The 20,969-nt window shown below is 37.7% G+C and overlaps 2 protein-coding genes across 33 annotated transcripts in view; one reads left to right on the plus strand and one right to left on the minus strand.

Annotated features, from left to right (window-relative positions):
* The window catches only part of LOC116292758 (uncharacterized), a 60,211-nt gene extending 45,115 nt beyond the window's left edge, over positions 1-15,096 (plus strand). Inside the window, exons 69-88 of the mRNA XM_089034008.1 lie at positions 263-633; positions 1,153-1,444; positions 1,811-2,104; positions 2,444-2,608; positions 3,230-3,438; positions 3,897-4,185; positions 4,600-4,899; positions 5,013-5,156; positions 5,814-6,002; positions 6,186-6,278; positions 6,648-6,795; positions 7,128-7,230; positions 7,789-7,912; positions 8,035-8,127; positions 8,414-8,515; positions 8,806-8,901; positions 9,180-9,272; positions 9,911-10,090; positions 13,552-13,728; positions 14,249-15,096. Of these exons, the coding sequence (XP_088890134.1) occupies positions 263-633; positions 1,153-1,444; positions 1,811-2,104; positions 2,444-2,608; positions 3,230-3,438; positions 3,897-4,185; positions 4,600-4,899; positions 5,013-5,156; positions 5,814-6,002; positions 6,186-6,278; positions 6,648-6,795; positions 7,128-7,230; positions 7,789-7,912; positions 8,035-8,127; positions 8,414-8,515; positions 8,806-8,901; positions 9,180-9,272; positions 9,911-10,090; positions 13,552-13,728; positions 14,249-14,367 (3,581 nt within the window). The 3' untranslated portion in view covers positions 14,368-15,096. The remainder of the gene's footprint in view (positions 1-262; positions 634-1,152; positions 1,445-1,810; positions 2,105-2,443; positions 2,609-3,229; positions 3,439-3,896; positions 4,186-4,599; positions 4,900-5,012; positions 5,157-5,813; positions 6,003-6,185; positions 6,279-6,647; positions 6,796-7,127; positions 7,231-7,788; positions 7,913-8,034; positions 8,128-8,413; positions 8,516-8,805; positions 8,902-9,179; positions 9,273-9,910; positions 10,091-13,551; positions 13,729-14,248) is intronic.
* LOC148909056 (uncharacterized) overlaps positions 1-20,845 on the minus strand; it is a 45,560-nt gene extending 24,715 nt beyond the window's left edge. For 22 of the 32 annotated variants that reach the window (XM_089033730.1, XM_089033727.1, XM_089033724.1 and 19 more), the window contains exons 1-7: positions 8,546-20,668; positions 7,011-7,269; positions 3,881-4,192; positions 2,408-3,483; positions 1,785-2,056; positions 1,189-1,296; positions 233-615 (exon numbers count right to left, since the gene is read on the minus strand). In XM_089033730.1, the coding sequence (XP_088889856.1) occupies positions 15,607-18,279 (2,673 nt within the window). In that variant the 5' untranslated portion in view covers positions 18,280-20,668 and the 3' untranslated portion in view covers positions 233-615; positions 1,189-1,296; positions 1,785-2,056; ... (2 more) ...; positions 7,011-7,269; positions 8,546-15,606. Of the gene's footprint in view, positions 1-232; positions 616-1,188; positions 1,308-1,784; positions 2,057-2,407; positions 3,491-3,880; positions 4,193-4,478; positions 5,182-7,010; positions 7,270-8,545; positions 20,669-20,823 lie in introns of those variants that run through there. The other 10 variants (XM_089033703.1, XM_089033704.1, XM_089033701.1 and 7 more) reach the window with 10 other exon arrangements.
* Positions 20,846-20,969: the final 124 nt, after the last annotated feature.

Raw genomic sequence — 20,969 nt, forward strand, 5'->3', positions numbered from 1 at the left:
CGTGACAATAGTTAGGTCTAATGGACCAGAGTATGGATTTATAAGACGAACTAACTAGAAATTTTGCTTCAATGAATGCTCGACAAATCAAATTCTATTCTCAGTTTATATCATTTTTCTTGGAAATGTGAAGAACGAAGAGTCTTGTTTTCAAAAACCGTGTCATATTTTGATATAAAATTAATATAAAATATGTTATAAAATATTTCACACCTTGATCAAAACTGCTTACCTTGAGAACCGGATTTTCTGTCGTCCACAGCACCTTCCGTCAAGCCACAGCACTCTTGGTCCATGTTGGCCCTGAAGGCGAACAAAATCTTCGGCAGTCCTCCCCTCCACGCACACGGCTTCTACCGCTATGTAGATGATGGTATTGCTTTCGATGGCACTGACACTTATATGACCTCTGTTTTACCAAAGTATGACAGTCTTGTGAACCCTGATAACAGCAAAACAGGTTTTACTGTGGCCACTAAGTTACGGTTTGATTCAGAGGCCATGGAGTATCAAGATCAGCCAAGGTTTATTTTGGATACTGGTGGACATCATAAGGGCAAGCGAGGAATGTCCATGTATATTGATAGTGGAAAGCTGTACGTTGAAGTGGAGACACTGGACAGAATATGGACGGTAAGGAGATATATATCATTAGTATATTGTTAGTATATACTATTGATCTATGATATATGGATGATGATGGTGCCGACATTGATGACCATGCTGTGTTAATTGGTGACAATGATGATAATAGTGTAGATAAAGATGGTAGTGATGGCGATGATGGCGATGCTGCTACTGATGACAATGATAACGATGATGATGTTGAAGATGAATGTTGACAATAATGTTGTTGAAGATGATGATCTCACACAATGATAATGAGGATGTTTTTGAAGGCGATTACTATGATAATAATGACGATGATGATGTTGATGATGATGCTCTTAATAGAGCTTGTGATAAGATTTCGATCTTACGATAATTGTGGTGATAATGATACATGATGATGATGTCTAACAGCTGTAGTTCTCAAATACTACGTAAATGACGCTTTTAGATGCTAAAGAATATGTTGATAGTGGTAATGATGACGATGATGATATTACTCTAATATACTCAGTTGTTAACTCAGTTATCTGCTTAAATCAGGTATCCAAGCCCTTGAACCCCAAAGTATGGATGTACCTCACAATCACGTGGAATAAGAAAGATGGCTTGAAACTCTACAGAGACTCGATCCTTCGGGCAGATGATGACGTGGGTCGCCCCGCAGATAAATCGACAATCATCGACCTGGAAGAGAACTTGACAGTTGGACGAAGTGTCAGCAGTAATGGAGATATACGATACGCTAAGTTTGACATGGGATCCCTGACAACATTTGGACAAGCTCTCAACCAATCAGATATCGACAAGGCGTTCATTTTCTTCTCTAACAGTTGTAAGTATATCGGATGTGTATTAATGAGACTCCTGTTATATGGAAACAATTTAATATAATTTTTAAGGTCCGGGCTTTTCTTAATCGCAAGGCTTTAAGGAATATTTTTATCGCAAAGATATTTTTTTACTATTTTCTGAATTAGAGCCGTTCTCGTTTGAGTGGGGAAAGATACGGTATATTCGAAGCCGTATCCATACGTGTTATGATTGGGTGAATTACTGAAAGACAAAGGGAAGCCATTTCAATGTTATGGAAAGTCGTACCTTGTACGTGCTGTAAATCAGTACCGTAAGTTTCCCACTCATACGATAGGCGGCAAATCAAATACGAAACTTACGAGTTATTTATTACTTTGTGCTACAGTGTCAGCTAAGATCTTTTACGCTCCGATACGAATAACTAACGAAGCTGGTCGGGACATCATCGTCAAGCCGAGCAAAGGCAATACCCATGGGTTCAATATGATACCGAGATCGACCTTGGAAGTGACCCTGATGTCTATGTCAACTGATGGTACCCCTGTCAGTCCTGTGCTGTTCACAGCTACTGATGCTGCCACAAAAACACCGTTGGAAATCAATAACAGTCCAAACGCTTTCCCGGTCACGCCTAGGGAATCAATGAATGATTTTACTACTATGGTCGTAGCTGTTCCACGTAAGTATAAATATCATTATAGGGGTCCCAGTGATGAACATTAAAGAAATCCAATGTTTGTCATTTATATATGGGGGTCCCAGTGATAAACAGTGATTAAACCCATTGTTACAATTCAGCTCTAGCATTTTAAATCTCATAAAAACAGATGCATTCTGGTCTAGCTTGGGTACAAAAAACACCACATAAGGAATGATAAACAAAAGATCTCAAGCTAGAACAAAGCACACCGTCTTCACAGTCTTAGAAAAGTGCTATTTTTAGCGCAAACATTTAAGCAATTTTATCCTTTGCGATACTTACAAGCCAGCTTTAACGTACTCGATTCGTATACTTCAGAACCCTCTGTTGTTCCTAAGGTCATGTGGACCTTACAGAAGGTGGAGCATGGCACAGTCGTCGGTTCGTCACCAATAGTACAGGCCCACGGCCAACTAAAGCAGATAGATGACGGCCTAGAATTGAACGGAAAAGATAGCTGGCTTGATGCCGGGGACTTCAAAGGTTTGTAAAGATCATTCTTGACTGGTTTGTATCCTCCGAGTGACAATAGGCTTGGGATCTAGAGTTGTCTAGGTTACGGTATGGTTTGTCCGTGGTATAAGCTTATACTATCTAGGTCGACCCAGACGTTCGAAGTTAACCAAGTTAACGGTGTAGAAGTCAAACTGAAACCAATCAACAGAGAGCAGAACCAGTAGCATACTGACCACGACCAATCACGATGTTTCATTTCCAAGAGTTGTTCATAAAATCGAAGTTGTCTGATAGAGGGGTTTTTGCATGAGTGGAAAACCATACGGCAAATTCGTCTCCGTGCTGCTGTGCCGTACCGTATCTTACCCTAATCGTAAAAGTACCCGCTATGGTTGGATGACTGATTACTGGAAGACAACATAGGAAGTTATTTCAATTCAATGTTACGGCATGTCATACCGAGTACGTGCTGTAAGTCAGTACCGTGCTCTTCCCATCCATGTGAAAATCGCTCTATATAATCAGATCCTAGCTTTGCTGCTTACTACTGATTGGCTCAGTCAAGTAATAATGCTCCATTTTCATTCTTGTTATGATTGGGCAAAAAACTTTAAAATCTAAATTGAGTAAAAGTTGTTATTTCTTCAGGTACATGTCTGAGTGATCCACAGCTTTGCCCAGCAGGGCTGACAGTCGGATTCAAGGTCAAGTTCGATGACGACTCTCTTGCATACACACATGAACCTCATTATGTATTGGACAACGGCGGATCCAACAGCAATGGCCGAGGATTTACGGTGTTTATCAAGAACGAGAAGCTTTATGCTGTTGTATCGCAGTCCAACAGCGCTTGGAGGGTAAGATTGACCACAGTTTATTCGCTTCTCAGTTCATAGTTAGTACTACAATCTCAAAGAAAACATAGGTCTTTACGACTTCACCTTATCTTCAATATGTTTTGTTAATAAACAAATTCATCAAAATATAATGAGGAATTTGTTATCTGCTCACGTTAATTTGGTCGGTAAAAAAAGAAGTCGGAGAGTTTGGATCTCTATTTCAGTGCGGTGGCGTGCCTTAGTTTCGCGCCCATTAGCTGTCATTGATTACATTGTATTCTTGAGGACAAACTCTTATAAAGAAATATATTCATGAATGAGGAACAAGCCTGGTCTGTTGGTACTAGGCACGCATGCAGAAGCTCACAAAGGCTTATTTAAAATCAAGTAAATATTTGATCAATCAATACCTCTCCTTTGCCCTTGCGTCGCTCTACAAGTACCATACTAAGAATCTCACCTTGAAAATATCACAGGTTGAAGCACCGTACACCACCAACAAATGGCAGTATGTCCTAATAACCTGGAAGCAAGAGGATGGTCTCACACTCTATATGGATGGAGCCCCTGTGGCATCTTCTGAAGCCGTGGTTCCTCAGCGAGGAGATCACTTGCAAGATTCCTTAACTCGTCTTGCTGTTGGCCGCAATTCTGCAGGTCCACCATATGGCAACACCAAGATGGCGTTGTCTTCTCTCGTGTTTTTTGATCATCATGTCAGGACACTTGATGCCAAGAAGATTTCATTGTATTACTGGGGAAGTGGTATGTCCTGTTGATTGAGAATAATAAGAATATTGTTATTGTGAATCTTTAATTTTTGATGCGTCACAAAACTAAAAGATATATTTTACCCTTTTTGAGTTTTTGCAATTCTCTTTTCTCCCTGGATGGTTTGTTTTAAGTTTACCATTACGACCAGAATTAACGACTTGGGATGAAGTGTATTAGTACGTATACATGCATCTTCATCACAAGCAAAATCATCACCATCATCACCAACATCGTCATCATATCATCAACAACAACAGCACTTTCACCATCATTGTCACTATTACCTTAAATCCGGGCCGTATATATGCACAAACATCCAAACCCTTTTTTGTACTCTTTAAGTATTGCAAATATTGTTCAAAATTGATCGCTCTCAAGCTTATCCCATCTTCTATCCTTTTACAGTTTCTCAGTCTTCATCGAACCGATTCATCAAAGTCAAATTCTTCAACCGAGCAGGAGTCCCCATCAAGATCATCCCCAGCAAAGGGGACAATAAAGATCAGGGCTATACCATACAGCCACATATGAACCTTCAGTTATCCTACTTGGAAAAAGGACCCTTCAATAACGTCCCGGTCACCTTCCTAGCGCTCAACCCAGCTACCAATGAAAGGCTCTTCATTAATGGACGTTCTGGTGTTTTGAGAACCTTGCCTATTCCATCCAAGACTGCTGTCACTGAGGCTGTTATTTCATCTTCATGTAAGTCAAACCATAACACTATATTTAAGTGTACGTATTGCGCATGCTTGAATTATGATTAGTATGATATAGGGAAAAGAATTATTGATGGTGGTATTGTTGTTGTTTTACAGTCGCGTGCCCACAGTCCAATGGATTCTTCTCAGATCCCACATCTAATGCTCGATACATCCATTGCACTAACAAGAGCCCAAACATCATGACGTGTCCAGATAAGATGACATGGCATTCTGACATCGATTCTTGCGCTGGAGAAGGTAGGACTAGCTCTTTATTCATTACCTAAAAAATACCAAGGGTGCTAGGTGTAATTTGGTTGTACAACGGTAGTAGTACGCGGTGCACTCAAAAACGTCATAAAAACGCTCGATGCTTATCATGCGCACATATGGACGCGACCACAATCACTCAATCAGTTATTTCCTCGCTATTCTTGGAATAGCATTTAAATGCCCCTCCACTAGAGTAGGCTAAGACTTTACGCAATCACAATCCCTCAAACAGTTATTTCCTCGCTATTCTTGAAATAGCATTTAAATGCCCCTCCACTAGAGTAGGCTAAGACTTTACGCAATCACAATCCCTCAAACAGTTATTTCCTCGCTATTCTTGGAATAGCATTTAAATGCCCCTCCACTAGAGTAGGCTAAGACTTTACGCAATCACAATCCCTCAAACAGTTATTTCCTCGCTATTCTTGGAATAGCATTTAAATGCCCCTCCACTAGAGTAGGCTAAGACTTTACGCAATCACAATCCCTCAATCAGTTATTTCCTCGCTATTCTTGGAATAGCATTTAGGTGCCCCTCCACTAGAGTAGGCTTAGATTTTACAAGATTATATTACTTGAAAACTAAACACAACCGAAACATTCAATCGGCATTAAGTATTTGACTGTGTGTTCTTATTTTAGGTCGAGAATCAAGTGATCTATACTATTATAACGTACGTTTCAATAATTATGCTGGAAACGAGGCCGAAATCATCAAGACGACTGGGAACAAGCAGAGAAACATGCTTCCCCCTGGAAAATCACTTCATGTCAAGTTCACTACCACCAAGAAACATCCCTCCGTGTTCCGTGCGATCTACGCCGACTCAGGTAATTTACGCATGTGTTCTTCACTACTCACTAATCATTTGGCTGTTCGGCTAAATATATCTAAGCATCGAGGTTCCGTGCAGACAGCGCTTGGTCACACGATGTTTGGTTGCACACGATGCTCGTCATGCGCACATGTAGATGTCGTATGACCAGATTTTCAATTCTTTTTCGTTTGTTTAGGTGAATCGCTAAGGTTGAATGATTACCCTCTGCTGCAAATCTACCCATCAGATAACCCAGAAAAAGTCACCGAGGTTAACGTTAACAAACCAGGTATGTCACCTTTTTAACCTGAATCCATCGCTCCGTTGCTCCCTTCACTAGCTGTACACGGAAATACTGTGCCTTGTCAATGCTGTGCGCAGTATTCTGATTTCATCAGCAATGTCAAACAATTTTTCCACGTTGTTCCAAAAATGCATTGTTGATCAATAAGTTGTTTATTTTTGCCAGCGCGCACTTAGATAACTTCATAATAACCAAGGGATTTTGCTTTAATTTCTAAAACGACGTTAAACAGCGTAATTTTGCACATTGGTTCAACACATTTTGCAGACGGATTTTGTCTTAAATAGTCAAACTTGTACAAAATCGATTTCCAAGCTTTTATATTTTGACCAAGTTCTTGTCTTCTTTTGTTAGCGTTCTTCTATACTATCATAACCAAGACTGGTAGCCAAGAAAGCGCTGATACACAAGCGAATGTCTTCATAAAGTTGATTGGTGAAGATGGAAGTACACCAGAACTACCGCTGGCTCATAAGGGAGTAACGCACTTCAAGCTTGGCGGGTAAGCTGATAAAAGTCTCCGAATATCACTATCTGCTGCAAATGGTTGTCAAACACTGAACACCATAGCGTCAGCCAAAAAGAATTGCTTGGTTTCAATCAGCTGAAAAAATTCTTTGAATATAACAATCTGCTCCAAATGGTTGTCAAAATCTGAACACCGATGTGTTGTCAGCCAGAAAGAATGCTTTTGAAAATTTGCATTGAGCTACTAACCTTTCTTAAATTGTTTGGGTAGAAACAAATTCTATATAGTAATCGTGGTACCCACGTACAACAACATTCTAGATATAATTCTTTGGGTGTTCATATTTCTTCTCTTTGTTGTTTTAGTCAAGACAAGTTCCGCATCGAGGCAACCAACATCGGTAATCTTCAGAAGGTTTTCTTGAGGCACGATGACTCAGGTGAATCACCAAACTGGTTCCTCGAGAAGGTGAGAAATAACCACTTGGGTCGTAAATATTTCTGCAAACTACAAAGGACGATCGGATCAAAAATGGATGCGCAAACTAAGATGAATATTTTGTTAAATTTAATCAACACAGTAGCTGTATTCCTCGAGGGTTTCCTCCCTCCGCAAACAACAATACTCTTTTTTCCAGTCCCGTAATAATAATAAAAAATTATATTTTACTATATTTAATAAGCTGTAGCGCTGTCCCTGCTATTAAAAACATTTGCAAAAAGCTAATACATTTGAAACCTATATGAGCATTTTTCATAGGAGAGTTAGAAAGAGTTTATAAGTTAGCGAGGATTGAACATCTGTACTCTGCTAGTCATATCTTCCAAAAGGAAACTAGAGAGTACACAGCTATAGTTTGAGCTGCGTCGATGTATCTAGCGTATATGATGGGAAAAGCATAAGTAAACTGAACACCGTGTTATACTGAAGAATGTACAAACAGCATTTCCTCGGAGCAAAGGTTCCATTTTACTAGAATAGCAAGAGTACTGGTTGTAATTTGTTTTTTTGTGTGTGTTTATCCAGGTTCTGGTCAGAGACATGAAAGGAAAGCCTTATGAGTTCAACGTCAATTCCTGGCTGGATAGCAAACAAGGTGATCACGTGACAGCTAAGCTATTGGATGTGCAGAATCCGCTGGCTGGAAGCGGTAAGAACAAAAAGAAACTCGCTCATGTGCTATCTTTGCTAACGGCAAATTTAATAAGAAGCCAAGTAGTTGGTGTGATTATGTTGATTATGTTGACGAGTGTTTATCTTTTTCTTTTTAAGATCAATGTGTGCCATCATGTTTAAACAATGCCACGTGCATTGACGGGAAGTGTCAGTGTGGACTGGGCTATGAAGGAGATCAGTGTCAGGACGGTATGTATCCCTTTAACGTCACTATGCACGTGATCTATTACCTACCCACGTGATATGTTAGCTATTCACGTGACCTATTAGTTATCCATGTGGTCTACTTGCTTTACGTTATCTATTAGCTACCCACGTTATCTGTTAGTTACCCACGTGACCTACTAGCTTCCCATGTGACCTAGTACCTATCCAACTTGTCTATTGGTTTACACGTGATCTATTAGCTATCCACGTGATTTGTTAGCTACCCACGTGACCTATTTGCTTACATGATCACCTTTTCCTATTCCAGCTATTTGTGAAGTACCTTGCTTGAACGGAGGAACCTGTATCAGCCCTGACTCAAACAAGTGCGCATGCCCAGAGGGCTACACTGGATCCTATTGCGACAAACGTAAGTGAAAATGGTTTCTATCAAACTTACCAAAGGTCTACTTGTAGTATCATCCCTATCGTACGTCTTCTTGTTGTCATGGCAATATCAGCTATGCCTTGTGTTGTCCAATTACCATAGTAACATGAACCATCCTTGCCAAATCTTATAGCCATAGAAATATACCTTGTTGTAGTTCTTTTCGTTGTCATGGCAAACACCATAGGTCTCCTTGTTGCCATGGAGATATCCTCCTTGTTCAGTGATATAAAAAACATCGAAAAAAATACATGGAACCATTCTTTTTACAGCTGTTTGCAGCGACTACTGCCGCAATGGGGGAACATGTTCAGGGCCTAACCAGTGCACGTGTCCTACGGGATTTGTTGGAAGCAAATGTGAAATATGTAAGTATGGACTCTTCTCAAAAGTATCGTGGATGAAGGGCTTACATGGAAATACAAAAGAAATCACACTTTTTCTCGATGGAATTCGTGGCATTTCTTTTATATTTCCATGTTAACCTCGCATTCAAGACAATTTTAAGCAGGGTGTATTGTCTCTTTAATGTTAAAGTAAGATTGCGAAGTCTTAGTTAGATTTTTTGACGGTATTCGATGTTCTTAGAAAAATGTTTTCTCGTACTGTTGACTGAATTATGCATCCTATTTTCACCCTATAACAGCGAGTTGTATCCCTAAATGTTTGAATGGAGGACAGTGCGTGGATGGATCATGTCAATGTCCACTGGGACACTCTGGGAAATACTGTGAACAAGGTGTGGATCAATAAGTAATGAGTAAATCAATGTTTTCCCAATACAGACCACGTGTCATTCTCTTGAGAGTGAGACTCTTTGTTTGAGTCGTAATCAAGATATCCATGTGTCTTTTCGCATGCGCAACCTTTAAGCAAAGAAATGATACTCTAGGAAATGACACGTTGTCCGTGATGGGAAAAGATTGCAACACATGGTCTGAAATGCGAAAACACTGATCAAGTCCAGGAGTCACTGTTTGCAGGAGCAGGAGTAGCTCAGTTGGATAGTGCGCGACCTTCAGAGCTCGAGGTTCACGGCTCGATCCTTAGGATCTCCACGTCTGTTTCAACTTCTCTCTAATCCGTGTAGCTTCAGCTTTAAATACTCTTAAAACAGAGCACTGATGGAGAGAGGGGGTAAAGTACGCACCGTCGGCTTCCATTGATAGCAGTTGAATTTAAACTGAAGGAACTGCCGACGTTAAATATAGGTACTTTACTTTACTTTTTAGTACCATCCATTTATCATTCTCCCATTTCTCTCTTTTTATCTCTCTGTATAAATATTGCAGTATCTATGTATTTTGTCCTGGTGTTACCTAAATACTCGCACATTTATCCATTAACCATTCTGTTTTTGTATATTATCTATTGCAGTATCTATATGTGATTTATCGAGCGACCCAGGGCCTTGTTTCCACGAGTTATACCGAGCAGCAAGTAGATTCGCCCGGTTAAACCGAACCACAGGGTGTAAGAGATACCTGACCGATGTCTTACAAAGCTGTACGGCTAATAACGGGTCTTACAATATGGAGGAGTGCAGTAGAATATGCGGTAAGTCAGAGGGATGGGTTGACCAGTGAACAAGGAAGGGAACCCTACTTGGTGTTATGGGAGGGGTCGGTAAGATCAATAATGCAGAAGAATGGGTTGGTCAGTGAATAAGGAGTGAGGGAACCTAAATTGGCTAGCGGAATATGCTAGAGGATTGAATAACGTTATGAGAGGGGAGGGTGCATCGGACGGTGAGGATAATAGGGTATTGGAGGGGTAGGTCGATTAAAGAGTATAAACTTGGAATTGGGTTGGGACGATATTGATCAAAAATAATGCTACGAGGATCGTGATGAAATATCTTGCCAAAAAATTTCATAGCGTAATTTCAAATTATAACTCTTAATTTGCTGATCCCTTACATAATTTATATTAAAGGAAGCAGGTTCTCTTTCTTTCTATAAATAAATGTACTAAAGAACAGTAAAAACCATGTAGCTCAGACTCGAATCCTAATGCATCAACCGTTGTCTAGTTTAAATTGCCATATTAAAGGCTATCAAATTCTTTCGCCTTGGGGCTTCTTAAGGCACGGACACACGGTGCTACTTGCGCGCAACTCAAGTAGGATAGTTTTCAGTCTACTTCAGCAACGTTACGTGCAACAAATTGCGTCATGTGCCCGGGTGGGGGGGTTACTCCCCTATATTTGCTATACGGGTATGAAAACCCGTTTTTTCAGTCTTTTAGTCTGGGATAGGGTGTACCATTCTTAGTTTTAGTCTGGGATAGGGTATGTAAAATCAAAATTATAGGTCTGGGATAGGGTCAGGGTTTTTAGGTCCTGGCGGCACACCCCTACCCAAGTTGGGGTGGTAGTACCCCCCGGGGTCGTGTGTCATGGCTCGCAACATCCATTGCTTAACAGCAGACCTTCTGTTCAAATGTAATGTTTCATCTTTAAGGTGACTAACGAAGTACAGATTCAAAAATTTTAATATAAGAAGAAAAACGATCCACAAAAAAAAATTACTTGTTTTTACTGTTTTACTTAGTAATTGATTATTTAACTGTAGCAAATTGTATTTTCTTTTTCTTTTTTCCAATATTATTCCTTTCCTTTTCGTTCCATTTATTTTTCCACACATAGTTTTATCCCTCGATCTTTCAATATATTTCTGATTCAATCTCATACTAACTTAATTCTATTTCGGTTCAGTATTTTCCACCTTAGTAAACAATGTTATATCATGCTGTTAGATTAACATATTTATCACTGACTCAGTTTAATCTAGTGGTCACGTCCAAATTGTTTTTCATATACCGAAATCACGTCTCGATTCCTCCAGTTTATTTCACTCTCTTTTAACATCTCTTTCACAGCATAGTTACCTCCGCGATCTACAAGCACAAACTATTTCATAACATGATTCTTTTTGGTTTAAAAAATCGAAATTCATTTTAGATTTTTCGTATAATTTTATCATTTTCGGTTTTTATTGGTATAGTTCTCACGAGCTTTATTAAATATTCAAGGAACGTGCTTCAATAGATGAATATATAACAGTCAGCGTTGTTGATGTACTGATCATGAGACAAGCTGTTTGTATAAGAGTTCAACATGGAGCACGTCCCATAATATACTTGCCCAGGGTTAAAAATGATCGTCCACTGATTGGCAGATCAGACCGCACAAGTTATATCATACGTGCTAGTACTGCCCAGATAATATTTAATCACATGTTATTTTCACACTAGAAGTCCTTTAATTATTTTCATGTGGTTCGTTTCACGTGCCACGAAAACTCTGCATGTTTACATTAGGATGTCAACAAAATACTAAGGAAAATATGAACGATTTTAAAAATTGTAATAAGTACTTCTTATTTATCTGGCTTATGCTTTAAAATACTGCACCTTTTCAGAAACATTTCAGGGTTTTTAACACGTAGTGTTTAATTTTTTGATTTCCTATTAAGAGTTGTTTATGATTAGGATAACAACAAAATACTGGGGGAAATATGAACAATTTTTCAAATAAGTATTAAAAATAGTTATCTGGATAAATGCTTTACGATTTTGCACCTTTTTAGAAAATTTTAAGGGTTTTTAACAAACAAACCGTAGTGTTTCTAATTTTGCTTTTCTTATAGGGGTTGCTTATGATAAACGAAGTAAGAACATTGGCACGTAGTCTTTAAGCTTACCCCTTCCCCCTCCCTCCCCCCTGGGGATAAATCGAAACAGTTTTTTCTATTATTATAATTTCTAAACCAAGCACGTACGTGTAATTTGTAATTTGTAATTAGACGTATTTTTGACACGGTAATAACGTTTATTATTAATATTATTATTATCATTATTATTATTATTATTATTCTTACAGCTTTTCTACCGTGTATTGCTTCTATATTTCGATGAACGTGTTTTGCATGCTAATTATTTATCATTTCATTTACGACCCTAGAGAAAATCATCTTATTTTTATGAATCAAGTAAAAAATAGAGTCGCAAAAACAGGGTTTGAACGAGGAATAAAGGGGAGGGCTTTTTGATAATAAAGCTGACATTTCACCTTAAAGATACCAATATATATATATGGTCTTTCAGTGTTATGAACATGATTTTCGCCTCACTGATCGCGCTAGAGTTTATGTTTTAGTAAGATAATATATCGGCAATAGACCAAACAATATACAATGTGACCTGTTGAAAATCAGATGTGCGTATCATCAACCCTCGGGCTAATACTTGCACATGTCTTTGAAGTATAGCGATTTGCAAAAAATCTGCAAAAGTCAAGTATATCTATATATCCATATATAAACTGATTTTCAGATTTAAAAAAAAAAAACGATTTTCAACCAAAAGTTAGCCAAATATCTAGTATTAATGCTTACAATGTACACTATGATTATATTTCACCGAAAATATTGTATTTAACCTTTATCAAAACGTTATTTTTAAATTGAAAATTACCCATGCACCCAATATATAAATATTCATTTTATTTACAGAATTTTCGCAAAGCGCTGTAAATTAATAAATATATGTATATATACTATCAACTAAAGGGTTCCATACATTAAATTATACAATTACGTGTTCTCTCTCTTTCTTCTTCTTTTTTCCCTTTTTTCTCTCGTTTAAATGCCATAGTCATGAATGTTAGAAACATATAAAGCTAGTCAGCTTATTTCTTAGACTTTACGTTACTTTTTATAAGGCTCATTTTTAAAACTCCAAAGGAAGGTACGTGGCTAGTCACCGAAACAAATGCACCCCTTGTCTAGATATGTGCTAGCCAAGCCTCCTACACACCCCTTTCAAAATTATGTTAGATGTAATCATGAAGCTAACAGGAAAATACACTGTGAAACGAAATGACAGAAATACCATTCTTTTGTGCTTTTTCTGTTAACCTGGCAGCGAAAATAATTTTGAAAGGAACTTAGTATTCAATCTTTAAGATGCCCTGGTTCGAAATACAATTTTCTAATGAAGGTCTATTTTCTTCACAGGTCCTGAAGGCGAACAAAGCGTTTGTAAGAAGATCTGGCAGCCAGGCAAATGTAGTTCACTATTAACAAAATATACCTATGACAAAGACACAGGCACGTGTCGATCCATGCTGTATAACGGTTGTCTTGGTAACAGCAATAGTTTTGATTCACTCGAGGATTGCAACAACACTTGTGGTAAGTGACTTCTGTACTCACTATCCTATGCTTTTGCGCGATGAAACGTTGGAGAAATAAAAAAACGCGCGCGCATTTTATGTGTAGTCATAAATCAGACAGGGATTTAAAGAACACGAGAGAAGTGTTATGAGAAGCACGACGCCTACCGGATACTTTCTTAACACTTCTCTTCAGCGCTCTGCTTATCAGCAAGTGCTTTATAACTGCACACAGCACAGCAAAAAAGTGTTTTTCTTGATAACAAATATCAATCAAGTTTTGATGCGGGAAATAATAAAGAGAGTCAGTTACGTGAGTTTTTAAACAAATACAATGCGCGCGAAGTTTTATATATTTTTGGCGACGATTTACATTTTGCGCACTTGCGCATTGGTTTGTTCTTTCTAAAAACTCAATTTTTGCGGTTGTTTTTGCATCTACGCGTTTCTAGAATTCAAGATTCAAGATCTTTGTTTCAACTTTAAGGATCTAATATTGCACGATAACTTAATATGCAATGATCAATGTATATTCACAGGTATCCAGCGAAAAAGACGTACAATTACAAACTCTACACGAGAACAGAAGCCAAATCTACTAAGAAATCTTCTTCCTAAGAGATTACATCACGTGAGAAGGCATGCCTCTTATAAATAAATGCTTATGGTTGCCATAGTAATAATTGCCACAATCCACCTTGAAACAGAAATTTAACGATCTTTCTTGCCTCTTATACAAAAATAGTTGCCAAGGTAATAATCGTCACGAGCCACCGTAACAGAAATATAGCAAAAAAATATGTTTATAAATGAAAATGAAAGAGTTATTTAAAAGTCAAAGGTTAACGAACATTGACAAAAGAAGATTATTTTTGTTCCAAAATGTAGACATTTATTTTAGATATGGGATGGCAAAAGATTACGACTCGATATTCCGCAGGGAATATTAAGATTTTCAAATCAAATTCGATATGTTTATAGATTCAAGTCATTTATGATTAACAGTTTACTAGAGGTAGATTGTACATTAGTATGTTAAAGTCTTAAGACGCGAAGAAATAAGGTAAAATGCGCGCGAATTCCAACAATGTTTCAACTACCCCATAACTGATTAAATTCTATGCACCTGACGATCTAGGGCATCGCTTTCTAATACAATTTATAGCGCATTGCTTAATAATTTAAGCGATTGTTAGTCTTGCAGGGTAAAATAGTTTTTGAATTACTCTCACTCATTAGCCATGTACCACGAGGCTGATCGTAAAATTAGTATAATTAATAGTGCAACTTGTAGATGTTTGATTATAGTAAAACTAGAAGTAAAAATGTAAATTGTAAAACTCACTCTGATGTTGTCTTGGCTAATAAAATAAAATTTATGCTTTTACATATGGCTAGATTTTATTCATTCTAGTTTATGGACCCTTTTTCTCATTCTCTTTCTTTCTTTCTTTCCGCTTTCTTTCTTTCTTTCTTTCTTTCTTTCTTTCTTTCTTTCTTTCTTTCTTTCTTTCTTTCTTTCTTTCTTTCTTTCTTTCTTTCTTTCTTTACAAACTTTTCTTCCTTGTTTCTTTCTTTACAAACTTTCCTTCCTTGTTTCTTTTCATTTTTCCTAAACAAAAACTCAGAGCCTTCGATACTCTTAAGAAAACTATTAATATCACACACCCAAACTACACTCAACTGTTCACTCAAAAAGTAATGATGAAAAGGTAAATTATACACCGTGAAAAGATGAAAAAACTTACTGACGTTTCGGACGCTAGTCCTTCGTCGGAGTAAAAGAGAAAGAAGTGGTAGAAAGGAGTGTATATATGATAGAATAAGACAAAAGAAACCAATGAGAGCAAGGTAGGCAAGGAAACAAAAACAAACAATCAAAAGACAAAAGAAAAGGTTAGTTGAAAATAAAGCGTTCATTAATCCCGTTGGGACTAAGAGTGCCCAATAGGTGAATAAGCCGCATTTCTTTGGTCTTGCGACAATCATTATTGCCGTTAAGCAAAGAAAGACCGAAAACAATGAAGTCAGAAAGAGAATGGTTAGCTAGATTAAAATGGCGGGAAACTGGTTTGGTGGGATCGTTATTGCGAATATCATAAAGATGATTGCAAATGCGATCACCAAGACGGCGGCCAGTCTCGCCCACATACAAAAGATTACAGCGGGTACATTTAATACAATATACAACATTAGAAGTGGTACAAACAAAATGGTCAGTGATTTTAACAGTTGATTTAGGACCGACAACAGAAATGTGAGAGACTATGTGAGGACAAGTATAACAACGTTTACGAGAACAGCGAAAAGTACCAGGTTCTTTGTTAGAGGGAAGAACTCCCTTGACCAAGAAAGAACGGAGATTACGATCACGTTTATAGGAAAAGAGAGGGCGGTTGTTGAAAATAGCAGAAGTGCGAGTATCAGAGTCAAGCAGAGAAAAGTTGCGGTTAACAATGGGTTTAATGGAAATGTTAATAGGATGATACGTAAGAGTGAAAGGAATGCGGTCATTAGAGGGACGAGTGTGAGGAGTGAGAGCGGTGGTACGATCAATAGTAGAAACTTTACGAATGGCGCGATCAATAACATGAGCAGGATAATTACGCTTAAGGAAGAAGGAACGCATCTCAGAACATTTAACAGAAAAATCAAGATCATCACTACACAAACGACGAAGACGAAGAAATTGCGAGAACGGAATAGCGTTAAGAGTGTGCTTAGGATGAGAAGACGAGTAGAGTAAATAAGAATGAGAGTCAGTAGGTTTGTAATGGACACTAGTGCTAAGACGGTCGTCATTAACACTAAGCAAGATGTCAAGGAAAGTGACTGATGTTTCACTAACCTCCCACGTAAAGTCTAAGGCAGGGTGAAAAGAGTTAACAAAAGAGATGAAAGAATCTAAGTCATTACGCGAACAAGAAGTAGCACCAATACAATCATCAATATACCGTCCAAAAAACTCAGGTTTAGGTCCAGTATATTGTTGAAAAACAAGGTTTTCGATATAACCAACAAACAAATTGGCATAACTAGGGCCCATCTTAGTACCCATAGCAACACCGTTTATCTGCCGATAATACCGATCACCGAAAGAAAAACAATTAAGAGTAAGAACAAGTTCAGCTAAGCGTAACAAAGTGGGAGTGCTGGGCTCGAGGACAGGACGAAGATCGAAAAAATGCTGAAGAGCACGAAGGCCCTCATCATTAGGAATAACAGTATACAAAGATTTGACATCCATAGTAAACAAAAGCTTAGAAGAGTTATCAGGAAAGCGAAAATCGTTAAAAATACTAAGAGCGTGATTAGTATCCTTAATATAAGTAGGTAAAGACTGAACAATAGGCAGCATGAGAGAATCTAGATAGCTAGAGATGAGTTCGGTAGGACAACTACAAGCAGAAACAATAGGACGGCCAGGGTTGTTAGCTTTGTGAATCTTAGGAAGAAAATAGACGTGAGAAGTACGAGGAGTAATAACAAAAAGGTTTTTAGCAGTGGAGGGTAAAGAGCCATCAGAAATGAAAGAGTTAACAGTGTCTTTAACTAATTTTTGATTGTCAGGGGTAAGATCCTTATCCACTTCACAATAAAAATTAGTATCAGAGAGTTGACGTATAGCTTCCTGTTTATACAGGTCAGAACGCCAGACAACAACTGCACCGCCTTTGTCAGCGGGCTTAATAACAATGTCAGAACGATTGCGTAATTGACGTAAAGCCGACCACTCGTCCTTAGAAAGATTAGAATAACTGAGTTTACGGTTAAGATTGAGATTAGAAATATCACGGCGACACTTATTGACAAAAAGATCAAGAGAAGAAAATTGTCCCTCGGGAGGGACCCAGTTAGACTTACGAGGACAAAGGCGCTCAAAGACATCACGTTCACAGTTAGAGTTAGAAGAGTCGGAGAAAAAAGCTTTAAGGCGAGTACGGCGAAAAAAAGATTCAGAGTCTTTCTTGACCTGAAATTCATCAGATTTCTTAGCAAGAGGAACGAAGTTCAAACCCTTGCTAAGAACTGAAACTTCAGAATCAGAAAGAGGTAAATCTTCGGGAATGGTGACAACGGAATGACTGAAGACATTGTGATTGCTATGTTCAACATGTGTAAAAGGATCAAAACCAACAAGAGACACAAACTTATTACGCTTAGTAACAAACAAAGACTGGTACAAACGGCGGTTAAGAGTAAGAATGTGATTACGAATGGAGGAAACTAACACTGCCGGACAGACATTAGACAAGTCTCTGAGGCAAGCAGCAGTATCAAGAGTGAGGGCATCACGTTTACAGCACATACTACGAATAGTGGAACGCATGACAGAGCGAGAGAAAGTGGAACAAGCAGAAGAAACATCGGAAAAATACTGAGTAGAGTTGACACCAAAATTAGAAGCATGAAACTTAACACGAAAACCAACAGGAATGACTTTAGCATGAAGACAACGACCAATGAAATAGATATGACTAACAAAGCGTGTTTTAGCGAGAGTAAGGTTAAAGAGTTTGAGAGCGAGATTAGAGCTAATGTTAGGAAAAGGAAATAAAAAACTTACCATTTCCTTGCGGAGTTCCTTGATGATGTTCACTCAAAAGGTCAGGTAGGACAACCTGATTGACGCATGCGCAGTGAGCAGGTCGTAAACAACAATATTAGCAGGTCGTAACACGCATTACCAACTGAATAATGCATAAAGTTAAGAAAACATTGATAAGTGAATCGTATCTTTGTAAAGAACAAGATTGCGTGTTGAGAGCTCGTGTCTTCACGCACGGCTGCTACTGAGCAGAATTCACATGACTTTGTTTTCATTCAAGTTTGTTCTAGCATGAAGTAGGTATTTTATGAATTCAATACCACACGACATGCGCCAAGAAACATTGAATTATTTTGTTACCAGAATCAAAATTAAAATACAGGAAAGAAAACTCGAGAAAACACATATCCTCTTCGTGATGGGAATCGTTATTTTTAAGCGTGATTTTGTTCAGGGTCTAATTTGGTCTACATCCCTTTCGTCAACCATCTTTCGTCACAACCGGTTGACGCTTCACATTAGACACGAATTAAAACAGCAACACGTCATTAAAAACAACTGTCGTTGTACAACAATGCTAATAAAAGAATTAAACACAAACAAGAACCACATGAATAGCAAGCCACGCGTTTTGCGCCTTACTAGTCCATGACTAACACCACAAATATTTACCAGAACTCTTCCCGTATTCAACTTCTTCCTAATATTTATGAATTATTAACTATAATTGAAATTTTCGCGCCCTTTTTCCGATTCATATCCTTAACTGGGATTAAATGGTAATAGCATGACCTGTAAGCTACTACGCCTTCATAAGTACGTTAAGTAGACTGAACCACGCCTTCCGTTCCAGACGTTTCTAAAAAATAAAAGCGTTCCGTAACATGCTGTCGATTCAAATAAAGAAAACAATGCTTGGTACATTTTCTTCGGATTTCGATTGTCTTATTTTTATATTCTAGTCATTGCCTTGTCCATTATATTCTGTTATGCTTATTTATTTATTTTGTTTTTCTCATTCTTTACTAAGTTAAACGACCGCATAATTTTAAGAAGAGAACTTTGACATTTTAGATTGGTAAATAAAACGGCCAGCAAGTGTGGGCCACCCATGATAGTTACTAAACACTATTGCCTTGCTATGGAAGAGGCAGGAATCGGAGGGGTAGAGGCAAAAGAGTAATTTAAATTAACTTTGGTGAACTAAATGTCCTTGTATAAATATTATGTTAATTAAACCAATAAGATAATTGCAAGTGCCTATAAAAATAATGAAGTTTTTAATGTCAAATTAAAGCTATGTACCTTGTTCAGGTATTATTTCATAAGAAAAGTGAAGGACTTGATATATTCATGTCTATCTTTCTGATTACAGCTAGACTCTAACAATAATAATGATGGATAGTTTTCAGTTTCCAAACCAAGGTCAAGTTATACAGACGACTGACGCAACCTATCACTCATTGTCCCCCAATATTTGAGTTTCGAGACAAAAAAGTTATATTATTCAAATTTTTTTTTGCATCATTTTTCTCTTTCTATCCAGAAAAACGAATTTGACCTTGTCTATGTTGTAGGTCGATAATATTTTCTCCTCTAACACTCCAGATAAGAGACTAGACCATTCCCCCCTCCTTGATCCTCTATGATGTTTTCTGTCTGGCTGGTCGAACCATCAAGATATTCTCTTCGTTGGAGTCAATTTGAGCGCAATAAATGCTTTTTTAAACAAAAGAATCTATTGTTTCGAAATTCATGCTTATTTTTATTAAGATACGATCACTAGTTAAAAACCAGTTAAGTTGACAACAATGAAGACAAAAATACCGATGCACTATATTCTACTTTTAAAACCTTATTCATATGAAATGAAGTACAGATTTGAAGCGATGAAGTAAGTGCAACGTTGCAACAAGAGAATTTTTGTTGAATGGCCAAAATTTTACCTCGTGATCAAATATATGGTGGTAAAAAATATGTAAGAACCCTGATATTGCAAGAAAAAAGAAAAAAAAGAAAAACCACGAAGGTTTCAAAGGAATGTCTGGATATGATCCATGCGTCCTTTTTATGATATTAATATTGACACAGAAAGGACATATATTTCCCAAGAGTGTTTGTATGAACGGGTTCTGCTTAGACAAGAAATAATATATCTAAAGAAGACTATTGTTTTTGTTTTTTTTTTTGTACTTGTCCTTCAACGGTTTAATTTAAACTCTTCGAAAAATAAATTCCTAATTCTAGATATACAGATAACTAGATAACACTACGTTTTGGATACAGATCGATACTTAGCTTTGCTTGAAGAATTTCTATTACATCGATAGGATCGAGCTTAGATGCATTGCATTGTCCATCAGGCGCGTGCAGTATGTCACGCGCTGCAGACGGAAACTAATAAATCCAATATTCAACTATCATTATTAATGAAACCTGTTGCCATGGTAACTAATTAATGACGATTGTAAGAACAAGAGAGATAAAGATAAGAACGAAATTGGAAACGACTTTGTCAAAATATCAGAATAAAGTATTTTAGATTTCCAACTAAAGTGTACTTACCATTACGATTAGCCCTTGTTAACTTATGACTTTAGATTTATTCAGTTATATTCTTGGCTTGCCAAGGTCAAGAAAAACTGAAACGTGCGGTAATTCATAGATTACTTGGTGGCCATCAGGACACAGTATAGTCAAGGGTCGTTACT

This window comes from Actinia tenebrosa, unplaced genomic scaffold (genome assembly GCF_029948245.1).
Source record: "Actinia tenebrosa isolate PJP-AT-01 unplaced genomic scaffold, QUT_ActTen_1.0 PGA_scaffold2__45_contigs__length_23673736, whole genome shotgun sequence".
NCBI classification, from domain to species: Eukaryota; Metazoa; Cnidaria; class Anthozoa; order Actiniaria; family Actiniidae; genus Actinia; species Actinia tenebrosa.